Here is a 25,648-nt window from a genome sequence, read left to right as displayed (position 1 = left end):
ATTTCAATTTAGTTTATCCTCTTTTTAAAACTACATAGTTCTTTCGACGGATATAAATTTAAAACAACTAAGATAACACACGCTTAATTTGCACTTAGGTAAAAATTATAGTTTATATTAATAATGTCTACATATACAACATAAATAATGTAGTGTTACGCATTAGTATCACGATTACATGTGTGTGTTTTTTTAAACGTTGATTTATTTACTTTTTTATTCACACATCAATAAACAAGATTTTAGCAGCACACTGACCATAATTTTATAAAGTTTTCGTTCGCAATACAAAAAAAGACGGTACAAGACTAAAGGCAAACCTTGCATAAAATATATAAAACCCGTTACAGTTTTTCTATAATAGGCCGAGAGTTACATAAGCCAAACATGATCTATTTAAGTTTATCTGATTTGGCCATCGGTTGGTTATGCCAAACAATTGCCGTGAGTTTCCGATTGTCGGCCACAGAAAAATCGAATATAATTTCTGACTGGGAAGGCTTCGGTTGACTTATGTTACAAAGGTTTTTGTCACGCTACAAAAAGACCCAAACTATTTTGGCTGAATAGCTGAATCACGACTTTGCTACACTAGTTGAAAGTTATTCAGTTTTTTAAATCCGTGTTATTTTAATGAAAGACAACTATAAAATTAATTTAAAAAAGAGGTCATAGGTTGTAGACAGTTTAAATTTAAAAGAAACAGAAAATTCAGATAATGATTTCTATAAATAAAAAAATATATAAAAATCAGATAATAATTTTGTAAAATGTTAAAAAAGTAATAGACCATCACAAATTAATTTAAAAGAAAACAAGAACTAAAGGAACAGATGTTATTTTAGCGAAGTGTTAGACCAGGGGTTCCCAAACTTTTTAAAAAAATTTCCATGACGGACCCTTAGTATTTTTTTAATATTTTTTTTCAGTTGCTAACTCTTAATAGTCTTTTACTTTTGTTACTTTGATAGAGTGTAGCGAATTTATTAATTTTAAGAACTGTCCTTAGTTATTGGTTGTTTACGAGAATATAAAATTCTGGTTAATTTCTACGGAAATAAACACTGAATTTAAGTAAAATCGAAATCCATATTTATTGAGTGGCTTCCGTTCAGTAGAACGAAATTGCCAAACTGTTTTTTAAAACAAACATTTGCACCATATATAAAGCAGAAGTGAATCGTTAAAAAAATAATTTAATACCAGAAAAACGTTTTAAAGAGTTGTAAGTTACAGCAAGTCATTTTGACTTGCCAGCTTCTCCTTTAAAATATATATAAAAGTACATAAAAAGTTGTGAAGAAAAACTACTATTTAGTTTGAGTTTAAAAACACTTGCAAATTTAAATACATATGCTGGCTTAGTTAGCTACGGGCCGCTTTATAGCGGGTTGAAAGTTACGCCCTTTTTTAAAACACTTTAAATGATTAATTAAGTAACAAAAAAAACAATAGTCGAAAGGTTTTTTTAGTAAATTTTAGAGCGTTTAATGTACTGAATCCATATACAAATATTCAGGCTTGGTAAAAATGTATTATAACTTAAATAACATTTGGGGGTGGAAAAGTTTATTAAATCAATTAAAATATGAATAGTTCAGAGTCAATTAATTTATCCCAGAACACAAAGCGCAACTTCAAATTTGTTTCGAAATGGTCATCATTGCTTAATATTACCAGGAATTATAAACTCTAAACGGCTGTGTTTTAATATTTAAATTAATGATTCATGTTTTTGTTTTGTAGAGTGAGTGCACAGATAAATAAACACAGATGTCTTAAAAATTTAATGTTTACTATTTATGTAAGAGTATTTAAAAAACAAAAATTCGAAATTCAGAAATAATAATTGTGTAAAAAAAAATGTAGTTTGAAATTTATTGGTTAAATCTCGTTAATTCTATTTTGTTTAAAAATATTTTTTGTTTGATTAGGATTGACATACGAATAAAGCTATTTATTTAATTAAAGTAACATAACAGACCAATATTTGTTGTAACTTTAAGACGTTGAAAATGGACCTCCCCGAATTTACAGGTGAGCCTCCCGAGAGACAAATCGTTGAGGCTCCAGATAATTCTGATGAAGAACCTTCTTCGGTAAATATTAAATTCAATAGTTTTCACTAAATCCCTTGTGTTAATAATCATAATATCTTGATTATTCTTGTAAGTTTATTTGTAGTAGCCACGAGGTTTTTAGAACCACAACTAATAAAGTATAACGTTATTAAAAATGCATTATGGGAACAAAGACAATGCATGCGTTATGACGTTAATATAAACACTTTAATCAACATCCCTTTTTTTTAGAAAAACAAAATAACTAAGTTAAAATCAAATATTACATGTTTTATATAAAGTACACTAAACTTAGCCAATATTAGTTTAAGAGTTAAGTCATACGTTTTGACAATTAGAATGAAATTAATAAAGAAACAAATGTACAAAATCGTAGTACATATATATACATAACAATAACACATAATAATACAATTAATATCTCACATAATCGTTCAAATATCGGGGTGTTTTATGAGATCTACGGGGTCTGGTATTAACAACATTACTATTACGAACATCATTAGGTGTTGTTTGTGTATTACCACTAACTTGTGTATTACTTGTGCTCTGTTGCGATGTGATTGTATGTAAATCAGGAACGTTAAAATCATAATCAAATCGGGTACCATTATCAGGTCCTATGTGTACTCTATTTCGTTTGTACGTTGCACCACCAAGGTTACGAATCACGTATGTACGTGGAGCAATTCGTTTCAGTATTTTTCCCTTTTCCCATCCACGTTTCGAAGGGTGCTGAAAATATATACGTTGGCCTTGTCTTAGATCAGCCATATCTCTTGCACTTTTGTCATATGTATTTTTCACTTGTTCTTGTCGCATTTTCCGTTTTTTTAAATTCATGTTAGCAGAGCTGGTTTTAAACATGGGTATTACTGATCTTGTTGCTCTACCAAACATTATTTCTGCAGGACTTGTGTTTGTATTCTGTCTTGGCGTATTTCGCATTTCAAGAAGTCCAAGAAATTGATCGCAGTTGTCACGCAACGATTTCTTGATAAGATTTTTAATCGCTTTTACACCGGCTTCTGCCTTGCCGTTACATTGCTGATGTTCGGGTGATGATGTAACATGGTTTATTCCCCATTCTTTGGTAAACTCATTAAACTCATTAAATTAAACTCGTGTGAAGTAAATTGTCGACCACAATCTGATACCACACATTTCGGAATACCATACATTGCAAAATGTTTTTTTAGGCAAATTTTTACCTGAGAACTCGTCATTGTAGTTAGTAAATCAACTTCAATAAAATTTGACAAATAATCCACAGTGATTAAGTAGGTACGATTTTCGTATTCACATAAGTCTATTCCAACATTTTCCCATGGTAGTGTACCTTCACTATGCTGTTGAAGAGATTCTTTCTGATTTTTTGACTTCAGTTCTTGACAAATATCACAAGACTCAGCAATTTGTTTTACTTCTTGCAACATACCCAACCAAAATATAGCAGAACGTGCTCTACTCATCATGCTATTATAACCAATATGTGCGCTATGCAATCTATTTTTCATATCAGGACGAAGTGATCTTGGTATAAAGATTCTTTTTCCTTTTAAAATAATTCCATCCTGATGACTCAGCGTGTCGCGAATACAATAATATGGCTGTACTAGCATAGAAAGTTCACATCTGTTATCTGGCCAGCCATTTTTTATTACCTTTAGAAGCTGTTGCGCTTCATTATCATGTAGCTTGCTTTATTCTTGACATCTTGCGTCAGGCATTTCAATAATAACATCTATGTTCATTATTCTTACGTCATCAGTCTCTCTTATGACGTACGCTCGACTAAGAGTGTCGGCTATCACCAATTTTTTACCGGGTGTGTATTGAAATACAACATCGTTACGATATAAACGCATCATTAGCGCTTGCAATCGCTTCGGTGCTTGACTAAGAGGTTTTCGTAATATTGTCTCCAGCTGTTTATGGTCATTCTGTACATATACGAGTCTGCCATATGTATATTGATCAAATCTTTCCAAACCAAAAACTACAGCTAGAGTCTCTTTTTCTATTTGAGCCCAGTTACGATCTGACGACGTCAACGCACGAGACGCATACTCGATCGGTTTTCCATCTTGGAGTAACACTGCACCTAAACCGTCTTTTCTGCTATCCACTTGGATATCTACTTTTTTACTTTGGTCAAAGTAGGCTAAAAGTGGCGTCGAAGAAACTTTTTCTTTAATTTCACAAAATTTTTCTTCTTGTTCTGCATCCCACTTCCATTCAACGTCTTTCCGAACTAATGTTCGAATAGGTTCAAGATCCATCGATAAATTTGGCATGAATGTCGCCAAGTACTGGATCATACCACAAAATCGTCGAACACCATTCACGTCAGTAGGACGAGGCATCTTTAATATTGCTTCCACCTTTAAGCTATCCGCTTTTATACCATTGGCTGTTATACGGTGTCCCATAAAAGTCATTTCGGTAACGACTGCTTTGTTTTTATTGAGCTTTATATTTTGTTCTCGACAACGATTTTTCAGGTTCTTTAGATTTATTTCATGATTAAGTTCAGCTTGCTCATCTGTTGGACCACATCCAACAACAACAATGTCATCGGCTACACAGATTACACCTTCTAAGTCTATCAAGGCATGAACAAGCCGTTTTTGAAAAAATTGAAAAAAAAAATTTTTCTTTTTTTTACGTTTTTTTCGCTGATTCAAGAGAGTGTACTATTTTCTTACACTTTTTTTGAAAGTGATTTCTTCCCTGACACCTTGAACAAGTTTTGCCCCAAGCAGGACAAAAAATTCTACCCCACTTGTGTGACGTTCCACAAAAATTGCAGTTTTTTATCATTTTTTCGTTCATTTCTTCTAGAGTCTTTCTCCGATAGTTACCACTAGATTTTGCTTCAATTCTATTTACAAGCTGAGACTGGGATCGCATGCTACTAGACGACAATTCGTTTGCTTGTTTTACAAACATTTCACTTGCACGACATATCTGTACGGTTTTCGTTAAATTTAAGTCTACTTCGCGAAGTAATAATTCTTGCAGTTTTCCAGTGACTGTAAATACAATTTTATCTTTTATCATTCTGTCTTTATCTTGAAAATTGCATGCTTCTGCTCTTGTACGCAATTCATTTAGAAAGGTATCAAAAGGTTCTTGGTAAGCCACATTCCAAAAGCGATATGTTTGTACCACCACATTCTGTCTAGGTGTACAATAGTTTTCTATGGCCTTTAACATTTTATTAGGATCATCTCGATCTTCAGGATCGTCAAATTCAAAATGTTTAGCAATGTCAATTACTTGAGGTCCCGCACAATGTAAAATTATAGCTGCGCGTATCTTTTTGTCTTTTGTTGAAGCTCCACTTGCCAGCATGTAAACATCTAACTGCTGTCGCCAATTTCTAAAAGCTTCCGACAAATTACTATCATTGACATTTAATATAGGCGGTAATCGAAAATTAGCGTCTGCCATCTTCTTAAATTCGAATCCGTTTAGCTGCAACCATGTTAATAATTATAATATCTTGATTATTCTTGTAAGTTTATTTGTAGTAGCCACGAGGTTTTTAGAACCACAACTAATAAAGTATAACGTTAGGAAAAATGCATTATGGGAACAAAGACAATGCATGCGTTATGACGTTAATATAAACACTTTAATCAACACCTTGCAACCAAATTCCTTCTTAAGATGGTTTAGGTTAAAATCCTATTATAAACTTTGTACAAATAGACTTTCTATATTTAAAACAACATTTGTACCTTTTTAACTAAAGTCTCAAATAACTAAATACCTTTTTTTAGTTTTTAACAAACTCACAAACAACGTTAAAAGATTAGGGTAGGTGTTTATTTAATTTGTAGGTTACAATAAATTTTGAATAGTAGAAAACAATAAAAACAGTGGTAAACCACTATATTTTTATAAATTTGTTGTTTTTGTTTAAAGAATTTAAATGCAATAGAAAATAATAGGGAGTAAATAGCTATTAATGCAGGACAACAAACAGATGAATCAATTAAACCACTTATATCCTAAGTTCTTTTGAAGTGTTTCCTTTTGTAAATATTAAACACAATAGTAAAAATTACAAATGACAATTTTTTGGTTTGACCTCATAATAAAAATACATGCATAAATTGTAGTTTTCTTAATTGATGTTTTTTTAAGGATATGTGTCCCATTGAAACAGTGAATAAGGAATTAGCAAATCTGACGGTAGAAAACTATAAACAAAATTTAGAAAACGATCCTCAAAAAAAATACGGTATGTAGATTAATTTTTACTGACATACAGATTTATGTTATTACCAATTTTTTTTTCAAAAACCATCGCTCAAATTTGATTTTAAAAAATGTTTAAATTTATGGTTAAGAAGTTGCAACACATTTAATTCAAACCAACTATACGGACAATCGACAAAACGTATATAGCCTAACTGGTAGCACTATAAATAATCTAACCATACAAACAATGAACAATCAAGAAACAGGTAATAGCTAAAATGGTTGTTTTTTAAAGCCTTAGTTAAAATAGGGTACTGTACAATAAAGAAATCAATCGTAAAAAAAATTGAAAACGTTTTTGTGAATTTTTAAGATAATTTAAAATATTTAATGTTCTAACAAAAGAAAATCTTCAGTACCGAAGACTAAGGCGTCTAGGAAAGGGGCAATTTGGAATTGTTTACAAGTAAGTATTGTGTAAAGTAGATTTTTAACATGGCATTTATCATGTTGTATTGTGTCCTGATTTCCTTTTGAAACGGTTAATTTTTTTTTATTGAATAGAAATAATTATACTATAAAATTAATTGTAATAATGACCTAAGTTATGGTTTGCAGTGATATACATTTCTAGTGTTTTATTCTTTTAGGTCATGTGCTACTAAAAGTGTTTATAAAAGCCATGTTTTTAATTTCCTGCTGACAGATACGAGGAAATCTCGACAAGAAAAAAATTTGCAGGAAAGGAAATCGACCCGGAACGAGATGAAGACTACATGCAAGAAGTTAAAAATATGACAGATTTTGGAGAAAGTTACGAAAATATTGTTCACTATATCGCCTTTTTATCAAACGTAAGAAAAATAAATTTTGTTTTAAATTGGGTTTGCCTATTTTCAATGTTAATAATTACAGTTTATTTGATATTGTAATTAGTTATGTTTTTAATAAAAGTGGTCATTTTAACATTTTTTTAAATGAAGCGATTTATTTAAAGCGGTTACTAATATTTTATTATTATTTATCAAGGCTCCAAGCAAAAAAATACTTTTAATGACTTTATGCGATTGTACCATTGAACAGGTAAATGTTTAAATTAATATTTTCAATACATATTTTAATTGACCAATATTTGCCATGATATTGACTAGGTATTAATTTTTATAATACGATTGTTGTGTTCTGTATTAATCCATTAACATTGACAATATTTCTGAATATTTCACAATTAAGTATGTGGACAACGAACCAATTCGGCCTGCATTAAATGAAGATGAAAACCCAACTGAAATACTTGCAAGAGAGTTTTTTAAAGACCTTAGCCCTTTAGACTTGGTGCAACAAGCTGTAAAGGGGATTCAGTATCTTCACACGGGCAACCGTGTTACCAAAAGTAACCTCTTGTCAATTTGGTCTAAATAGAAAAAAACGTCCCTTTCTACATAGATTTCTTTAGCTAAAATAAGGTTTTAGCTCATTAAACACATTTTCAAATCTTTTAGTCTTGTATTTTATATTCCTTTTAACATTAACGATTCGTTAAAAGTTTTTATTTCCAGCTTTAAGTAATAGTATACACCACTTGAAATTACACAAAAGTGAAAACAGATTTTATTAAAATGTTTAACAATTAATTTTGTAGTACATAGAGATATAAAGCCATCAAATTTTCTTTTGCAACAAATCGAAGGCAAAACTCTTGTAAAAGTGGCAGACTTTGGACTGACCGTTCAACTAAAAGTTAATAAAAGTACCTACAAAGCAGATAAAATTGGCGGTACTGCATCTTACCGGGCTCCAGAAACCTATAATAGTCCTAGCGTGGTACGTTTGCGCATTTTTATACTCAAGTATTAAATATTTTATGTAGTAAATGAATAAACTCAATTATAATTACTTTTTTATTTAGAAATTACCTTCAGACATATTTTCTTTGGGTATTGTCCTATATTACGTGCTTTCCAATGGAGAACATCCGTATGGAAACAATATACACGACCACTGCTACAAGATCAGAAATAAAAAACCAAAGAATATTTCTCATGCTCAAATTTCCTGTTATTGAAAATGAATTTTATATTTTTGTTAATATGGTTATTTGGAAACATTCTTAAGTTGGCTATTACCGACATCGTAGTTCAGTTGTCGAAGCATTTGGCGTTAGTACATGAGGTCCTAGGTTTGATACCTACCGCTCCCGTGCTAAGCGCCCTTAAGTAGGCGCTATCTACGATTAAAACTCCTGTTTAACCAACACGTAATCAGATTATCGCGTAATTATAATCTATAATATTCTGAACTGACAAAGGCAAATCGAAATCATAAATCGGGGTAACTGATGGTACTCTGCATATAGGTTGTGAAGTTAACCTTTCCATATCGACGATAAACAAATCCTTTTAAGCCTTTTAAAAAACGCTACAACAAAGAGAAAAAAAAGTTCAAAATCCACACTATTTTTATGTAAACATATATTTTTGTGTTTTAGTAAGCGAAGAGCAAAAGATAACGGCATGTGATTTGATCAGAAATATGCTTCTTTATAAACCTGAAGAGAGATTAAACATTGAGCAAGTAGCTTGCCATCCTATTTTTTGGTCGCCAGAAAAAAAAATTGAATTTTACCAGGTTTTATTTTTTATTTTTTGTATATATCTTTATCCTTGATTGTCACGTTTTAAACAAGTGTAAAGTCTAAAGACGTAACGGTGGAAACAGGTTTGACTGGCACTACTTTGAATGTCTATAGAAGGCCTTGTAGATTTGAAGTTATAATGACACAGTTAACTTAGCAAAACACGTTTATTAAATAACGGCAATAAGTATCTCAACAATTTCAAACGCTGAATGGTCCCCTTAACGGAATGTGTACAGATTTTATAAACCACAATAGCGTGGCGGGTACTTGCGAGTTTGTCCAACAATCGAACAATATGACAGTGTGATAAAGCTACAAGTCTGATAAGGTCAAAGTGCGATAAATCTATTGTTCAATTTTAAAGTTGTTAAAGTCGTATCATTGTTTCTACGGGAAAGGCGATTATTGATAACAATTACAGCTGTTAAGATAAAACGATTTGTGACATCACTCCCCATTTCAAGAGAATAGTTTAAACAATTCGATAAAAATATACATTAAATAAAATCACAACATCGTTAACAAAACAGACAAATATACTATAAATTTATATACGGCTCAAATAATCGGCGCCGCTATTTTCCGCTCCTTTTATATATTCAAATTTAATGCGGTAATTTTGTAAGAACATTGCCCATCTCATTATACGATCATTAATAAACTTTGCCTTGTCAATGTGGCTAAGAGGTTGATGGTCTGATTGTAAAATAAACTTAGCCCCGTACAAGTAGTTCATAAATTTCTTGATCGCCCATACGACTGCCAGACATTCCCTCTCGATTGTTGAATACTTAGTCTCGGCATTTCTCAACTTTTTACTTGCAAAGCTCACTGGTAGGTATCGGTCGTTGTGTTTTTGGCACAACATCGTCCCAATTCCTTCGCATGACGCGTCGGTTCGTAATATGAATGGTTTGGACGTATCGGGTAGTTGTAGAATTGGTCTTTGTAGGAGACGTTGTTTCAAGGTCTGAAAAACCAACTCTTGTGGTTCTTTCCACCGAATTGTGTTTGGCTGACCCTTTCTTGTGAGATCCGTCAATAGTACAGCAATAGCCGCATAGTTGGGTATGAAGTCTCGGTAGTACCCTGTTAAGCCAATAAATGCCCTGACTTCCTTTTTCGTATTTGGGCGAGTTGCATTTTTGATCTTTACGAAATTATCATTGTGTAAACTTATTTCGTCTTTATAAATGTTGTACATAAGATAATCCACGTTGTCTGTTCCTATAATGCACTTAGATGGTCGAGCTGTAACATTCGCTTGTCGCATTCTGATAAATAGCTCGTGGAGACATTTTAGATGTTCTTCCCAGCTGTCTGTGTGAACAATTATGTCATCGATATAGCTATCCACGTGGTTCATTCCATTTAGAATCTTTCTCATTCCTCATACAAAGGTGGCACTAGAATTGATCATATTGAACGGCATTCGAAGAAATTCGTATGCTCCTTTGTTCGTGACAAAGGCGGTCTTAAAGATATCGTTCTTTGCGACTGGGACTTGTCAATATCCTTTTGCCAAATCTATTTTTGTGAAGTATTTACTTCCGTTAAGTCTGATAAATATTTCGTTTGCGGTGACCATAGGTTCCGGGTCAAACTGTGTGATCTTATTGAGTTTTCGATAGTCTATGCAAAATCGGTTTGAGCCATCCTTCTTCCTCACCATAACGACTGGAGCTGCATAGGGAAACTGCGATGATCTTATAACGTTCATCTTAAGCATATTTTTAATTTCTTCTTCAAGCGCATCTCTTATATGGAACGGAACTGGGTAAGGTTTTGACCGCACCGGCCTGTTATCTGTTAATTTAATGTCGTGTTGAACTAGCATGAAATTTCCCGGTAAATCTGTGAATACGTCACCATACTTGTTTAATAGTTTTTTTAGCTGAATCCCGTTGAGGTTATTCTAGGTTTTCTCCATACGCAATGTCTTTACTGGTCTCCTTTGAAGTTGTTGCGTTAAGTTCCAGCAAAGCATCGTCGTCAACGGAATCGGTTTCGCTGGTCAAGCATGCAACGTTTACCCTATCTATGTCTTTGGCGGTAGGATCTATACAATGGCCCCGTTGAATATATTTCTTTAAAAGGTTTATATGGAAAATTTTTGTTTTTCAATTAATCAAGATCTTGTAATCATTTATTCCAATTTTGTCGAGTATGTTGTATGGTACCTTCCATTGCATTAACAACTTGTTGTTATCTGTAGGTAACAAAACCTGATCTCCCGCCTCAAAACTCCTTGGCTTCGTTTTCCAATTGAAATACTTTTTATGACGGTTTTGCGATTTCTCTAACTCTTCTTTAGCAATTTTTAAAGTCTCTTCCAGTCTTTCGCAGAGGTTAAGGACATAGACATAACTATTTGTTACTTCCGCCTCCACTGATGTATTCGTGAACATTTCTTTGAGAATCTGCATCGGCCCCCTATAGTCCGACCGTACAATAGTTCAAAAGGCGCAAAACCTGTTGATTCTTGGGGAACTTCCCTATATGCAAATAATAGAGCATTGATGTACCTATGCCATTGTAGGGGTTTTTTAAAGCAGAGTCGTTTCAACATATTCTTCAAGGTCCAGTACATACCGATGGCCTCTTTCGCTTGGTGGATAAAACGGCCCAATAAGATCAACATCTACTCTTTTAAATGGTGTATCTATCAGAGGCATTTGTTGAAGTGGTGCCTTGACAATCTTTCCCTTGTGAACAGTTCTTTGGCATATGTCGCATGATCTGCAAAAACGCTTGATGTCGTCCTTCATTCCCTTTTATTAAAAACTGGTGAGTATTTTGTCACACGTCTTTTTTATGCCCATGTGTCCTCCCATCATTGATTCATGTGCGACCCCCATAACTTTTCGTCGGAAAACAGTAGGAACAACAAGTTGTCTTATGCTTTTTCCATAGTTTACCTTGTATGTGTAAACTCTCGACATAAGATGTCGTTATTTTCTAGGAAACGTATCGTTTGATCTCCCTTTATCTTTGGCTCGGTGAGTTGGCGCAGTGCTTCCAGCGTTTTATCGTCTTTTTGTGCATTGACGAATCCAGTTTTATCCAAGAAAGGCCATTTTGTGGATTCGTCATTTTTAATGGAATAATTTTGTCCCCTTTGGCGGCCTGGGAACGAGTAACAACATATGCTCTAGTTGTCCAGTTTAAATTAGGGTCATCAGCGTTTCGAGCTCCAGGGATGTTTCCGATCACCAAATCATATACTGTTTCAGGTAGGCACAATGCCTTTACTTCACCTTTGTAGTATGGAGTGTCGATACCTGTGCCTCACGCACCGAAGCATCCAAAAAACTTATATAACCAAACTCGTTGGTCAACTGGTTTTCTTTAACAATTTTTTTTTTGATTATAACTCCGGTACATCCAGTATCCCTAAGTGTGTTGACTGTATGTAACCCGACTTTTTCTTGGACGACTGGTAATCCCATCTTTGATTGTTTGCAAACGCTGTTAAAAATTTGTAATTTTTCTCCTGTTGGAAGTATGACATAACTTCCCGAGTTATTTTTGTGGTCCATTTGTGCCTCGTTGTTGCTTGTTTCTGGTCTCACATTGGCAGCTGTAGCTCTAGATCTGCATTCGCGTGCTATATGGCCGCTCTTGTTGCAATGAAAACATCTTCTTGCGTCTCTTATTTCTGCTCTTCTGCAGTTGCTTGAATAATGTCCATATGAATTACGTATGCTGCATTGGATCTGGTTCACTGCTGTATAATTTTGAATGTTGCTTCTAAAGTTAGCTTTATTGTTGACTGAAAGGTTTTTTTCATGTGCTGTCAAAAATTGGTCGGCAATTGTGGTAAGATGACTGAGAGTTTTAGGGGCTTGTTCTCGTAGGTGTATGGATAGTTCTTTGGAACAAGAGTTTATAAACTGCTCCTTAACAAATAGATCACGTGCTCCTTCCCACATCGTTGATGTTCCCGACATCTCAACCCACTTAGTTAAGTAGTTCTTAAGCCTTACCACAAATTGTTCAGAACTTTCGCATGCTTCTGGTTTTGATGTTCTAAATTTATTACGATATCCGTCTTCTGTAAAATCGTATCGCTTTAAAAGCGACTCTTTTACACGTTCATACCGAATGGCATCATCATCAGATAACCTTGAGTATACGTCCACGGCTTTGCCGGTCAAAAGAGCACTGGGAGACGTAGCCCAATCTCGTTTCTCCCAGCCGCTTGCCACGGCGAACCGTTCAAATCGGAGAAGGTAGCTGTCCAAATCATCTTTGCCATCTACGAAAGGCGGCAGCTTCGGCGCTTTGGCCCTGGCGACCATATCTCCATTTTGCGACCCATTACGTTCTACTAACGCAATTTCAAGTTTTTTCATTTCTAACAAATGTAAATTAGATTTTTCTTCGGCTTCTCTGGCTTCTTTTAGATCTTTTTCTTCGACTACTCTGGCTTCTTTTCGAGCTTTTTCTTCGGCTTCTCTGGCTTCTCTCCGTTCCTCAGCGCGCTCCTTGCGTTCACGAGCTTGTTGTTCATTAACGAACGTCCTTAACTCTTAGCCTAGCATCTGTCCAGCTGCTATGTGTTTTTCCATCTCTTCGGTAACTTATCGGGAATATTTTGACTTCTTTCTGTAGCTTTCAAACAGTCTGCTCCCGGACGAGCCCTCAGATGTCACGTTTTAAACAAGTGTAAAGTCTAAAGACGTAACGGTGGAAACAGGTTTGACTGGCACTACTTTGAATGTCTATAGAAGGCCTTGTAGGTTTGAAGTTATAATGACACAGTTAACTTAGCAAAACACGTTTATTAAATAACGGCAATAAGTATCTCAACAATTTCAAACGCTGAATGGTCCCTTAACGGAATGTGTACAGATTTTATAAACCACAATAACAATAGCGTGGCGGGTACTTGCGAGTTTGTCTAACAATCGAACAATATGACAGTGTGATAAGGCTACAAGTCTGATAAGGTCAAAGTGCGATAAATCTATTGTTCAATTTTAAAGTTGTTAAAGTCGTATTATTGTTTCTACGGAAAGGCGATTGATTATTGATAACAATTACAGCTGTTAAGATAAAACGATTTGTGACATCGATGTAGGAAAGTCGAATGCGCGACTTAACATAGAGTAAAATTAGTTACTCCAACCCAATCTCGAGTTGCCTGTGGCAGTTTGGGATATTATACATTATATTTGCCCGATAATTATACTGCTAATTAAGTGCTGGCTCAGCAGAAGTTCAAACCGTTTATAGCGCCTTACTCAAGGGTGCTACAGCATGAGACCAGTGGGAATTAAACCCACGACCTCATGGTGGTGTAGCAAGTGTTCTTACCACTACACCACACTGTCGTTTATTTTTTTTTTTTTTTTTTGTTATTTTGTTTTACTGATTTTTAAATATTACTTTTATTTAATTTTTCATGCACCAATAAAACATGACAAGAACAAATAACTTTACATTAATGCAGTGAAAAAAACAATAACAAAATCATGATTTTAAACATGTCTAAATTGTATATCTATATATAAGAAATATCTTTATATGATTTAACAGGGTCATATTGTAAGGTCACCAAACTCATTTTGACCTAAAAGACATAGCACAAACCTTATTAAAAATAATTTTAAACTCTTCATGATATGTAAAATTTGTTAATGTTTTACATAGGAATTAGACGTTGCGCTAAATAAATCTAAATCAGCACCTACTGGAGATAAGGTAAACCAATTTACAACTAGCCTTTTGTCCGAAAAAGTCAAAACAACAAAAAAGTTTGAAATATCACTGTCGGATATCCCTCAAGAAATCAGACAAATTAAAGATTTTCCCATAAAAAAATGTGCAAATGTGAAACAGTTGGTTAAAGTTATCAGGGATAAGGTTATGTTGTTTTACTTGACTAACAAGTTGTTGTTTTAGTAAAATATTTTACATGCACTCAATACTTGTGTGATTTGCAATTAAACTTGAAAAATGTATTATAGGCAGGGCATCTACGTGATGACAAATACGAAGAAGGTGTAAACAGCATACTCGGATATGACCCCGACACAAAAATTGTATTATGAAAATTATAAAAAAAAAGATTAAACCTGTTTTATATTTTAAGCAAACTTTAATAAATAAATATTAATTTTGAGGTCGATTGGAGCAAATTCCTAAATGTTTTTACTGGAAAACACCCCCAGCTTCTTGTACATTTGTATGAGATTTTTAGAGGAACAAACGTGGCACAGAAATTTTATTCAAGGTAATTATATCATTGAATTTATTTGAAATTCAAACACATTCATTTTTATTTTTTCACATTCAATTATATTTAAGAAATGATCCTAAGATATTAATAGTATTTTGTGTTATATATTGAAAGTGTTAAATAGCCCGTAGTAATTCGGGGTAAGAAAAACATTTAAAAAGACTTTCTAAATTTTTAGATGAAGTTACTTCAACCTGTGTTCCTGGTTGCAGCAAAAATTAACAAATCGAATTATTTTCTAAAATAAGTCTACTACATGTGTAATTCTTTAAACTTCCAAACGCGAGAGTTCCTGAATGTTAATACATTTTTTACTTGTTGGCTTTGTCGACTATGTAATTTTTATCAAGTACAAGCTTATATGACCATCAAATAAGAAAAAGGGAAATCAATGTATTCTACATTTATCAATTATATTATTATAATGGTTTTTATTCAATGTATTAGCAGAAGGTCATTTTAGCGGGTTTTGATTTTTGTATATAGCTACCCACTAAAATTGCTTTTAATATCAAAGAATCCACATTGCCAACTGTCGAGCATTACAAATTAGCTATTAGTTTTTTTGATTGTGTTTTATTTTGATAATTTTTTAATTTTTTTAATGAAAAGTGAATTTTTCATACATGTTTTCTTAACTTTTAACACTTAAAAATTTTTGTCTTGCCCCCTAAAAGTAAAAACGTGTTAATAAAATAAAGGGTTTTGTTTAACTTATTGGTTTTACAAGACTTTCTACATTTTATTCTCAAAATGTTATTATTCCTATATTTGATGTATTTTTTTTTCGCTTTTCTTCTGCATATTATGTAACTTTAGATCAAATTAAAGCCGCTTTGTACAGTTCACATTTAGAAAACTGATTTTTTACAAGATTTCTCTATAAAATGGCAAAAAGTGCTTGACAGAACAAGACTAAAAAAAGTAATATCACTTAACCTCCAAAAAATGTTCACAAAAATATATAATCACTTGTAGTTCACATTCCTTTAAAATTTAAGACAGTGAAAGTAATTAAGTAAGAGAACCGTAAAAGTAACAACAATATTTATTAGTGTCGCGTTTATTAAAAAAATAATAACCTATTTTAAAGTATTTAGTAATTAATAAGTTGAAAGTAATCTATTTAGAGTAGATACATAGTAAGAGTATATAAATGTATATTTAAAAAAAAAAAACTAAAACTAATGGGAAATTTTGCCAGGATCGTAAAAGTGAAGAGTTTGTTTAGGGACTGTAAACTTCAAGTAACCCAAAATGTATTTTTAAAATTTAAAAACTTTAAAAAAATTCGTGAATTTATTTTATTTTTAGATTTTGTTTTGGATTTTAAATGGGCGGGCTAAATTTATAACTTAACACTTGCGGCGCCGTAACACTGTAAAGGTTTATTGCCAACGGTTTCGACTGAACAGGCACATACTTCTTCACACATTTTACTATTCTTGGTGTAGTAGACAGAGAGTCTTTCTGATTTGTTAACAACCGTAGAATAGGCAAAATTAGATATACTTAACGTATATTGTCAGAAATTCATAAGTGTAAACAGAAAATGTACGTTAGTAATTTACAGAGAATAATAGTTCTAGGTTTAAAAATAAGTAGTTTTATTTACTGGTTAATCTTATGTGGTCTATTCAAGGGCGTTGAAATGTTTATTAAAAAGTTTTTTTACTACAAGAACAATAGAGTTTTAATGTAGTCAAACAACAAAATAGACTAGTATAGACCTTTGTCAACATTAGAAAATGAATGAGAATGAATCTACTAGTGAATCTTCTGAACAACATGCTTCCCAAGTAACCGGTAATCCTACATCGGTAAATACCTTGATAAAAAATTAAACAACTTGATATTAACTTTATTTTAGTGTCGTTATGTTATATCACAGCATGGTTTAAATGTAATTGAATAGTTTACTTTTAAAAATGCTTGCAAGGCCTGAGGCTACTATCTTGTTTTTGTATTTTTAAAGAGTTCAAATGCCAATGAAGTAGAACGTGGATTAGCCTCTGAATTAACTGAAAGCCTTCAGGAACAAATCGGAAATTTACCCCAAGCAAGAAATGGTAATTTTACTAATATTATAATATATATATATATTTTCATAAACTAAAACTTACAACTTAAGTTAGACTTTGAAACATTTGACTGTTTAGGGCCTCCTGTAACTTTAAAAGTACAAGTCTCATACGAAGACAAGCGAAAGTTCTCTAAAACTGATGTTTATAAGCCAACTTACGTTGCTGGCAATGCGTTTAACATAAGTGAATGTGAAATTACAAATCCAACATTCGGATCTTCAGAAAACAATAAAAGCCAAGGTCGTATGCTTTTTAATAAAATAACTGTACGTAAAAAATGACTTAATTTAAACAAAATGATAGTAGTAATATCTAAACGGGTATCCAAAACTGACATTTTACCTGTTTAGGTTGTTTTTAATAAGAATTTTCATTATTTTTTGATAGACAGTATTGGTGATTACCGAAGGCATGACAACTTTTTAGGAAAAGGACAATTTGGAGTTGTTTACGTGTAGGTATACTGTACCAAATATTAAATGAAATATTAAATTACAACAGCAGCACTTATGTATTCGCTTTTGTATATGTAGTGAACAATAGGTTTAGCACATATTGAATGGTCTCAAAGTAAGTTAAACTATTGCGGTTTCTTTTCGCTAAAGTAAAACTGTTCAAATCAAAACAACCGCGTTGTTAAGTTCAAATTTAAAATCACAACAGCGAAACGAATCTAAAAAAATCAATTTGAAACGAACAACTGTTAAGTCATTCATATATTTTACATCATTTAATACTCTAAAATTTGCGTATTTAACTCACCTAATCATTTGTTTTTTGCATATATCTTTATTCTCGATGTGGAAAGGTTGAATGCGCGACCTCAACATAGAATAACAACAGTTACCCAGACCCAGTCTTGAATTTCCCTTTGGCAGTTTGGGATATTGTACAATATAACTGCCCAATAGTTATGCTGCTGATTGAGTGCTGCAGATGTTTATATTTAAGACCGTAACAGCATGAGAACATGTAGGGATTAAACCCACAACTTCAAGTGGTGTAGCAAGTGTTCTCACCACTACAGCACACAATTACTATTCACAGGATAAGTTGGCGGTTGTTACTGGCTAATTGTTTGTACTATAACATTAATCGTTTCCCCAAAATATATATAACTATCAGTAAAACAAACCATGTATATTCAAAATGTTACTGGGTTCAAAAGTAAACGTATTGTAACAAATCTTCCTTTTTATTTGAATGTAGCTATCTTTTTACGCGCTTTGCAATTACTGGTCTAGCTAGACCATCGTCTCTATCACGTGTTTTGCCTTTCTAACGTTTGGAATCATTTGTAAGTGGTATCTGTGATGCAAGTCTGTCGACGGTTGTTTGTAATTCTGCGCAATAATAAAATATTACTAACAGCACGTATACAAAACAGCCAATACAAAAACGTTACAGTATGGGTTAAATTGTTAACTCAATTTTGTAGATATAAAAGTTGTGTTTTTTATTTTTCTGCTTTAACAGATATGAAGAAATCTCCACCGGAAAAAAGTTTGCGGGAAAAGAAATCGACCCGGAAAGAGATGATGATTATTTGCGAGAAGTCAAAGTTATGCAAAATTCAGCGGAAAGTCACGAAAATGTTGTTCATTACGTGGGCCTTAAATCAGTTGTAAGTAAAACTTTTTTTATTTCATATCAAGTTGGGTCTTACCAATGTTGAAACTATAGTTTCGTTGATTATGTAATAAGATCCACAATAGATATCATGTTATACTTCGTATTTACAAAACTTTAGAAATATTTAAATACAATAGAACCCTTTTTAAAGCTACTGACTGTTTTAGGCTGACAGTAAAAAGAAGGTTCTTCTGATGACACTTTGTGATGGGACCATCCAACAAGTAAATATTTAACAAATTTGTTTTTTTATGCAATAAATCTGAATGGGTCGGCTACAATACTATTATTAGTTTTAGATCTATCTTGTTACAAATATATCTATCAAATATATAAACAATATCATTAAAAATAAATCCATTTTTAAAATTGTTAAATCAAATATATATGGATAACAAAAATCCAAACATTTTGTATTTAGTATGTAAAGAACGAGCCATTCCAGTCTGCTTTAAGCAGAGATTCAAACACAACAGAAATACCTGCTAGAGAATTTTTTAACGACTTGAGTCCGTTAGACTTGGTACAGCAAGCAGTAAAAGGAATTCAGTATCTTCACACAAAGTGCAAGCTTGGTATGCAAAATAAAACATTTGTAAAATTTTAATTTCAGTTTAGATTTTTTTAAATGAATCTTAATTTTGGACAATTATTTTAGTTGCTATTTTTTGTAGTTCACAGAGATATAAAACCATCAAATTTTCTTTTGCTTCGCACCAAAAACGAGTCCCGAGTAAAAGTGGCAGATTTTGGACAAAGCGTTCAACTAACAGATGATAGAAGTAGTTACGATATAAGTAAACCAGGAGGTACGTTATCTTATCGAGCCCCCGAAAACTACAGCAATAAAAAAGTGGTAAGTTTGCACATTGAAATATAAAAAAAAAACTTAAGGTTTACTAAATTGAAACGTTGCATTTAAAAAATGATGATGACTCGTTTTACCCTGTTCAAGTTTATCTTAGAAATTATCATCGGACATATTCTCTCTTGGAATTGTTCTGTATCACGTGCTTTCCAATGGAGATCACCCGTACGGAAGTAAAACGTATGAGCATCCTTACAAAATCGGCCGTGGAGAGCCATCAACTCTTCTGTATTTTAAATTTGATAGCTCTTGTATGTATATTTTACTTTTGTTTGAGATTGATACTGTCTGTGTTTATAAGTTACCTATTTAAAGTTTTAACAAACGGTTTTGCATACTTTTGACATTTTGCTGTTGCCTTATCATAAACCTAACGATTTTTTTAAGGAATCCAAATTATTTTCAAGGCATTGTGTAATACTTTATGATTAGTGGATATAATACTTATACAAATTTTGTTGAACATTTAGTAAACGAAGAGCAAAAGATTACAGCATGTGATTTGATCAGAAAAATGATTCTTTTCAAACCTGAAGAAAGATTAAACATTGAGCAAGTAGCTTGTCATCCTCTTTTCTGGTCGGGAAAAAAGAAAATCGAATTTTACCAGGTTCCACTTTGATAACACTTTTTTGATATTGCACAACTTATTCACATATCTTATAATATTGTATTCTGATTCAATTGACGTTTTTATGTATAAGGACCTCCAAATAAACAAGATATTGATTTATACAGGAGTTAAGCGTTGTATTGGCAAAATCTAAATGGGCACAACTCGCCGATGATGTTAATCATTTTAACACTAGACTTTTGGCCCATACAAATTCGAGTACAGCGAGGTTTGAAATATTGCTTAACGATCTTCCAACAGAAGTTGTAACTAACGCTACTTATCCTATCACCAAATGTGGAAATGTAAACGAACTCATAAAAGTCATCAGAAACAAGGTTAAGCTTGTTTCATTATACACTACTTATTAAACTATTTTCTTATTGTAAAAGCATATATTTTGTAAAAGCATACGTGTAGTTTAAATTTGTCTTATGTCATAGCATATAAAAAGGCAACTAAAACATATTTAGGCAGTGCATCTGCGTGATAACAACTACCCTGAGGCTGTTAACCGCACGCTGGGATATAACCCTGAGCTTAACAAGGTAACTATAACAACTTGTGTACAACTACCTTCAGTAGTTTACCAAGAATTATAATATTAAATGAAAATTACTGGTCTAGATTAATTGGGATAAGTTCTTGGATGTTTTTACTGGGAAACATCCCCAGCTTCTTGTACATTTGTATGAACTATTCAGGCAAACAAACGAAGCACGAGATTTCTATACAAGGTTAGAGTAATAATTTAAATTTAATTAGAAACTTTACTTTTTTACTGTGACGTTTTTTAAAGCAATGAACCAACGAAAAGAAATCCAAGAAGTACCGAAACAGCAAATCCAAACCAAGAAGGTGACTTAATAACATCCTTATCTTTTCTATTATATATTCATGTCATAACAAATATATTAACAATCAAATATTTTAAGTAAGGTAAACTTATGCAAAACAAATTTAATTTTAAAAAATACACCTAAATTTTTACAGAACAAGTTTCATCCCATGATTTTACAATTCCAAAGGTATGAATTGCTAACATCAAAATCAAAAATGTAACAGCGCTTTGTTTTTAATTATGTTTAAATAATTAACAGATTCCACTTCCAGTTGGGTTAGATCCCCCTCTACAATCACATAACGGTAAGAATAAAAATATTTTTCATTAAGCAAAATTTACTAAACATCTATGGTTTTGTTTGTTTATAGACTGTACTAAGTTAGCTGTCATTGGTGGAAGGCTGACCCACGAAAGAGATGTTTTACTTTATGATACTATTACCAACCAATGGCAAAACGTTAAGGTACATATTTTAATATTTATCTTATTTGTTAAGAGTTGTTTTATTATCATATAACAAAGCTTTGTATTTATTTTTATGCTATAGGTCTAAAAAAAAGAATCGTTACATATTTCTCTCAATGCTAAGCTAGTCTTATATTACCTTTGATAAAAATAATATTTGTTGATTTTATTTGTCAGGAAACGATAGAGCCAAGATGGGCTTCTACTGCTGTTAACTTTAACCAAAAAGTTATGGTAATAGGTGGGCGCGGTCTAAGGTCGGTCGAATGCGCAGATTTTTCCAAAGCAAATACACCTGAAAACTTTACCTGGACCTTTCATGTCCCAATGAACAGGCCTAGAGATAGAGGGTCGTCTGCTATTCTTAACGGTTAATATTTTGTACTCAAAACGTATCAATAAGAACTTGGATTTAAATTTTAAATGTTATTGTACTTTAAGTTATAAGTACCAGCATGAAGTAGACTGTATTTCAAAAAATTGCAAGAACGCCGGGAAAGACTTTTTTGGTATAAATCTTTATCCTCGAAGTGGTAAGGTCGAATGCGCGACCTAAACTTAGAGTAACAACAGTTACTCCGATCCAGTCTCGAGTTGCTTGTGACAGTTTGGGATATTATAGATTGTAATTGCCCGATAGTTGAGTTGCTGATTAGGTGTAGGCTAAGCAGAAGTTTGTACCGTTTATAGCGGTACAGATTATCAATTTATATTAGTTATCATTTATTATACATGCTAACAACCTATTAAATAACCGAAATTTGAATCTTATTTAACACGACTTTAGGGTGCATTTACGTGGTCGGAGGGTGCGACGAAAATAATCAGATCTTGGCATCAGGCGAAATGTTAGATGCCAAATCAAACCAATGGATTTCAATTCCTGAGATGAACGTACCGCGAAGAAATTTCGCGCTAGTAGCAGCAGAAGGTTTTCTTAAACTAAAAATAGCATTTACAAATAATAAACAGAGCTATTTAGATCACTTTGGCATATTAAACATTCTTAAAGGCACATTGACAAGACTTTTCGAAAACAGTTATTAGTAAATGGCATTACAAAAAAACATAAGGACTTTAATTGGCTTTCTTATTAGCAAAATGTTTTTCAATCTTATCTGTACATTACATATTGGCAAAAAATTCAATTTAGTTTTTAAAAATTTCAATCTATTTTTAAAACATAGCACTATAAATATCATACACTGCACATTTAAAAACCAATAATTAAACACAAGTTGCCAAATGATGTCAACTACGTACTTTTCAGGTAAACTTTATGCTACTGGGGGTTGGAATAAAAAGGATGGAAATCTAAAATCTTGTGAGGCATTTGACCCAGCGACTCAATCTTGGTCGTTCTTGCCTGCTATGCGGTATACGCGAAGTGCCCACGCGGCAGTGTTTCTTGGAAACAACATATACGTTATCGGTAAAATAATAAATATATCAACAGTTCAGATATGATGTTGGTAAAATATAAAACGTGAGATATTCTTGTTTTGCAATAAGTAGGGTACTTTTTAAATCGGCACAATATACAAACTATAGAGCTCCATATGATAACAAACTCAACATTTTATTGTTTATACTAAATGTATTATTTCGTTAGGTATTTTAAAGTAGTTGTCTAAACCCTTAAAAGTGCATAAAATAATGACCTATAAATTAAAAAGAAATACGTAGCTGTATAAACCCTTATTAGAGCAAACATTTAATTAACCGTTTTTAGGTTCAAATCCTAAATTCAACAACTGTATTATATTATTAATTTTAACTTTAGGTGGTTGGAGTAACGACGACGACCCAATGCCTTCAGTCATAAGATATGACCTAACAAGGTCGCATTGGAGAAAGGTTCCTTCACTTTGCATGGCCAGATGGAAGCATTGTGCTGCAGTAGCAAGGGGAAAAATATATGTGGTTGGTGGTATGAAAAGGTATAACATTTGGTCTTTTATTGTCGATGTAAAATGTGGGTCATTATAGGGCTTAACAAAGATGAACCTTTTTAAATATTTATCCTCGATGTGGGAAGGTCGACTGCACGGCATAAACATAGAGTAACATCAGTTAAGCAGCTGATTTAATGCTGGCTTGACAAGAGTGTACACCGTTTATAGCGCCTTACTCAAGGGCGTTACACATGAGAGCAGTGGGGATGGACCCACGACCTCATGTGGTGTAGCAAGTGTTTTTTTATCACTACACCACGCTGCTTTGTAAGCCTAGCACATTTTTATAATTTCTTTGCCAGTGATTAGCCAGTATACTGACCTAGTAAAATGACTTAACCTGTTGTATTTTTTTGCAATTTTGTCAACTAATGACCCTGTTTTGCCTATTATATAAAATACGCGTAGGCTACATAGTAGACTACATCATAGTTTCGTAAATAACATACTGAATTATTAAACACATTTTCATTATTTTATACAATCTAAGCCGTTAATTTTGTATGTTATATTTTGAAAAAAAATGACAAATCCTGTAACTTAAAAAAAACAATAACATATTTTCTCATTAGCCCTGAAGACCAGGCAGTTACCTCTATCGAGATGTTCGATCAGGCCACAAACGCTTGGGAAATAGTCGGCCAAACCCAGGGCGAAGTGGCATTTGCTTCAATGGTAGCCGTATAAACACCGTAATCAATACCAAAACTAGCCACACTGTATTACACAATAAAATTTGAAACAGGTTGACCATTTACTAACACGTCAGTACACAATATTGCATCATAACTTATAATTGCAACTACGTATTTTAAACTGTGATGTAGTCTTGTATGTTTATATAACATTGCTTTGTACATGAACCGTCCACATTTGTCTAAAATGTAAAAAAAATATATCTTCGGTGATGCAATAAAACACAAACTACGATTTTTTTTATGTAAAGCACGAATCGCGTGTTTATTATAAAGGAGTGAAAATAAAGTATATAGAGCTGCTGACTTCATCTAACCTTATAGTAAACCGGATTTGCGTAAATTTTGTTTCTAATTTTTGTAACGAAATTATTAAATTCTGAATATAAACAGTTTTCGTGTGTTTTTAATTACCTCAAAACCGTAAAAATGACGGTCTTCCTGATGACCAAATGTAATATCTGTATACAAAACGCCAATACACAACTGACCATATCAAAATTAATTAAATAATCAAGTATTTTAACAAACGAATTTTGGTTAAATTTTAAAAAAGGGTAAAAAATGAGCAACCCTAACAGTCAAGCATCTGATAATAAGCAATCCGCTACCAAGGGCAAATCTTCTGACGTTTTAGGTGGAGCTGCAAAGTTGGCAAAAATCGGCGTTAGTGCTGCAGTGCCTAGCGCGGGAGCTGTGTTAAACCAAGATGGCAAAATCGACGGAAAACCTGAAGACTCGAAACCCATAAAACAGTCCGATAAGGCCATAGTGGTTAACAGTGCAATTAACCTAGCTAAATTTGGACTAGTTGCTAGCGTACCTGGAGCGGGGGCAATAATAGGGGACGAAAACACCAACGTGATAGGAGTCGGGACAAATGCTTTACAGATAGCATCGGTCGTTGGAAAGAACTCGATAGGATTGGCAGGCGGTGCAACCAAGTTAATCAAGAAACAAGCAACCAAGTTAGGGGAAGGAAAACAGAATGCATCAGACGACCAAGAAATCCCAGTCGCTCCATCAGCTGGTAAACTTTTGGGCGGTGCTGCTAAAATGCTAAAGAAGAATGCGGGTAAGGGTAAAAACCGACTGTCCAGCAAGTCGGACGAATAGACGTTTAAGTATAAAAAAATTACCTCAAAAACAAATTATTAAACCTCTGACTATGTAACATATTAACTTACTTATCTATACTCATGTACATAAACTGTATATAATCAAGTGTTTTTTTTATTTGCATAACAATTGTTTTTCTTACATAATGTTAATTTATATATTTAGACCCTCTTGTTCTTGTAAACAAAATTAATTGCT

General features: G+C 32.9%; 2 protein-coding genes and 1 pseudogene across 3 annotated transcripts; 2 read left to right on the top strand and 1 right to left on the bottom strand.

Moving 5' to 3' along the window:
• Window positions 1–1,914: 1,914 nt before the first annotated feature.
• On the top strand, window positions 1,915–16,017 carry LOC145759218 (serine/threonine-protein kinase/endoribonuclease ire-1-like). Of its 2 annotated transcripts, none has more exons than XM_082572990.1 (14): window positions 1,915–2,099; window positions 6,237–6,333; window positions 6,446–6,559; window positions 6,699–6,759; window positions 7,000–7,147; window positions 7,323–7,376; window positions 7,527–7,686; window positions 7,936–8,117; window positions 8,203–8,350; window positions 8,782–8,921; window positions 14,587–14,799; window positions 14,904–14,978; window positions 15,060–15,169; window positions 15,354–16,017. In XM_082572990.1, exons 1-14 carry the CDS (start codon window positions 2,016–2,018, stop codon window positions 15,355–15,357), a joined length of 1,590 nt encoding a protein of 529 aa, XP_082429116.1. In that variant the 5' UTR covers window positions 1,915–2,015; the 3' UTR covers window positions 15,358–16,017. The 2 variants fall into 2 exon arrangements, with proteins under 2 accessions (XP_082429116.1, XP_082429115.1); XM_082572989.1 differs by having other exon boundaries at window positions 6,443–6,559.
• LOC145759500 (uncharacterized) lies at window positions 10,842–13,286 on the bottom strand (annotated as a pseudogene).
• Window positions 16,018–16,797: 780 nt separating the features above from the next.
• LOC145759038 (uncharacterized) lies at window positions 16,798–24,559 on the top strand. Its single transcript, XM_082572770.1, has 22 exons — window positions 16,798–16,995; window positions 17,151–17,244; window positions 17,335–17,499; window positions 17,647–17,713; window positions 18,736–18,883; window positions 19,059–19,115; window positions 19,313–19,466; window positions 19,566–19,747; window positions 19,857–20,010; window positions 20,230–20,369; window positions 20,498–20,710; window positions 20,846–20,920; window positions 21,000–21,109; window positions 21,172–21,230; window positions 21,366–21,400; window positions 21,473–21,518; window positions 21,585–21,679; window positions 21,859–22,051; window positions 22,469–22,612; window positions 22,952–23,113; window positions 23,465–23,621; window positions 24,209–24,559. Exons 1-22 carry the CDS (start codon window positions 16,924–16,926, stop codon window positions 24,321–24,323), a joined length of 2,637 nt encoding a protein of 878 aa, XP_082428896.1. The 5' UTR covers window positions 16,798–16,923; the 3' UTR covers window positions 24,324–24,559.
• Window positions 24,560–25,648: the final 1,089 nt, after the last annotated feature.

The sequence above is a fragment of the Corella eumyota genome, chromosome 7, assembly GCF_963082875.1.
Source record: "Corella eumyota chromosome 7, kaCorEumy4.1, whole genome shotgun sequence".
In the NCBI taxonomy this organism is placed as follows: Eukaryota; Metazoa; Chordata; class Ascidiacea; order Phlebobranchia; family Corellidae; genus Corella; species Corella eumyota.
The sequence above is the reverse complement of the archived record's forward strand: the minus strand, read 5'-3'. Positions and strand labels throughout refer to the sequence as shown.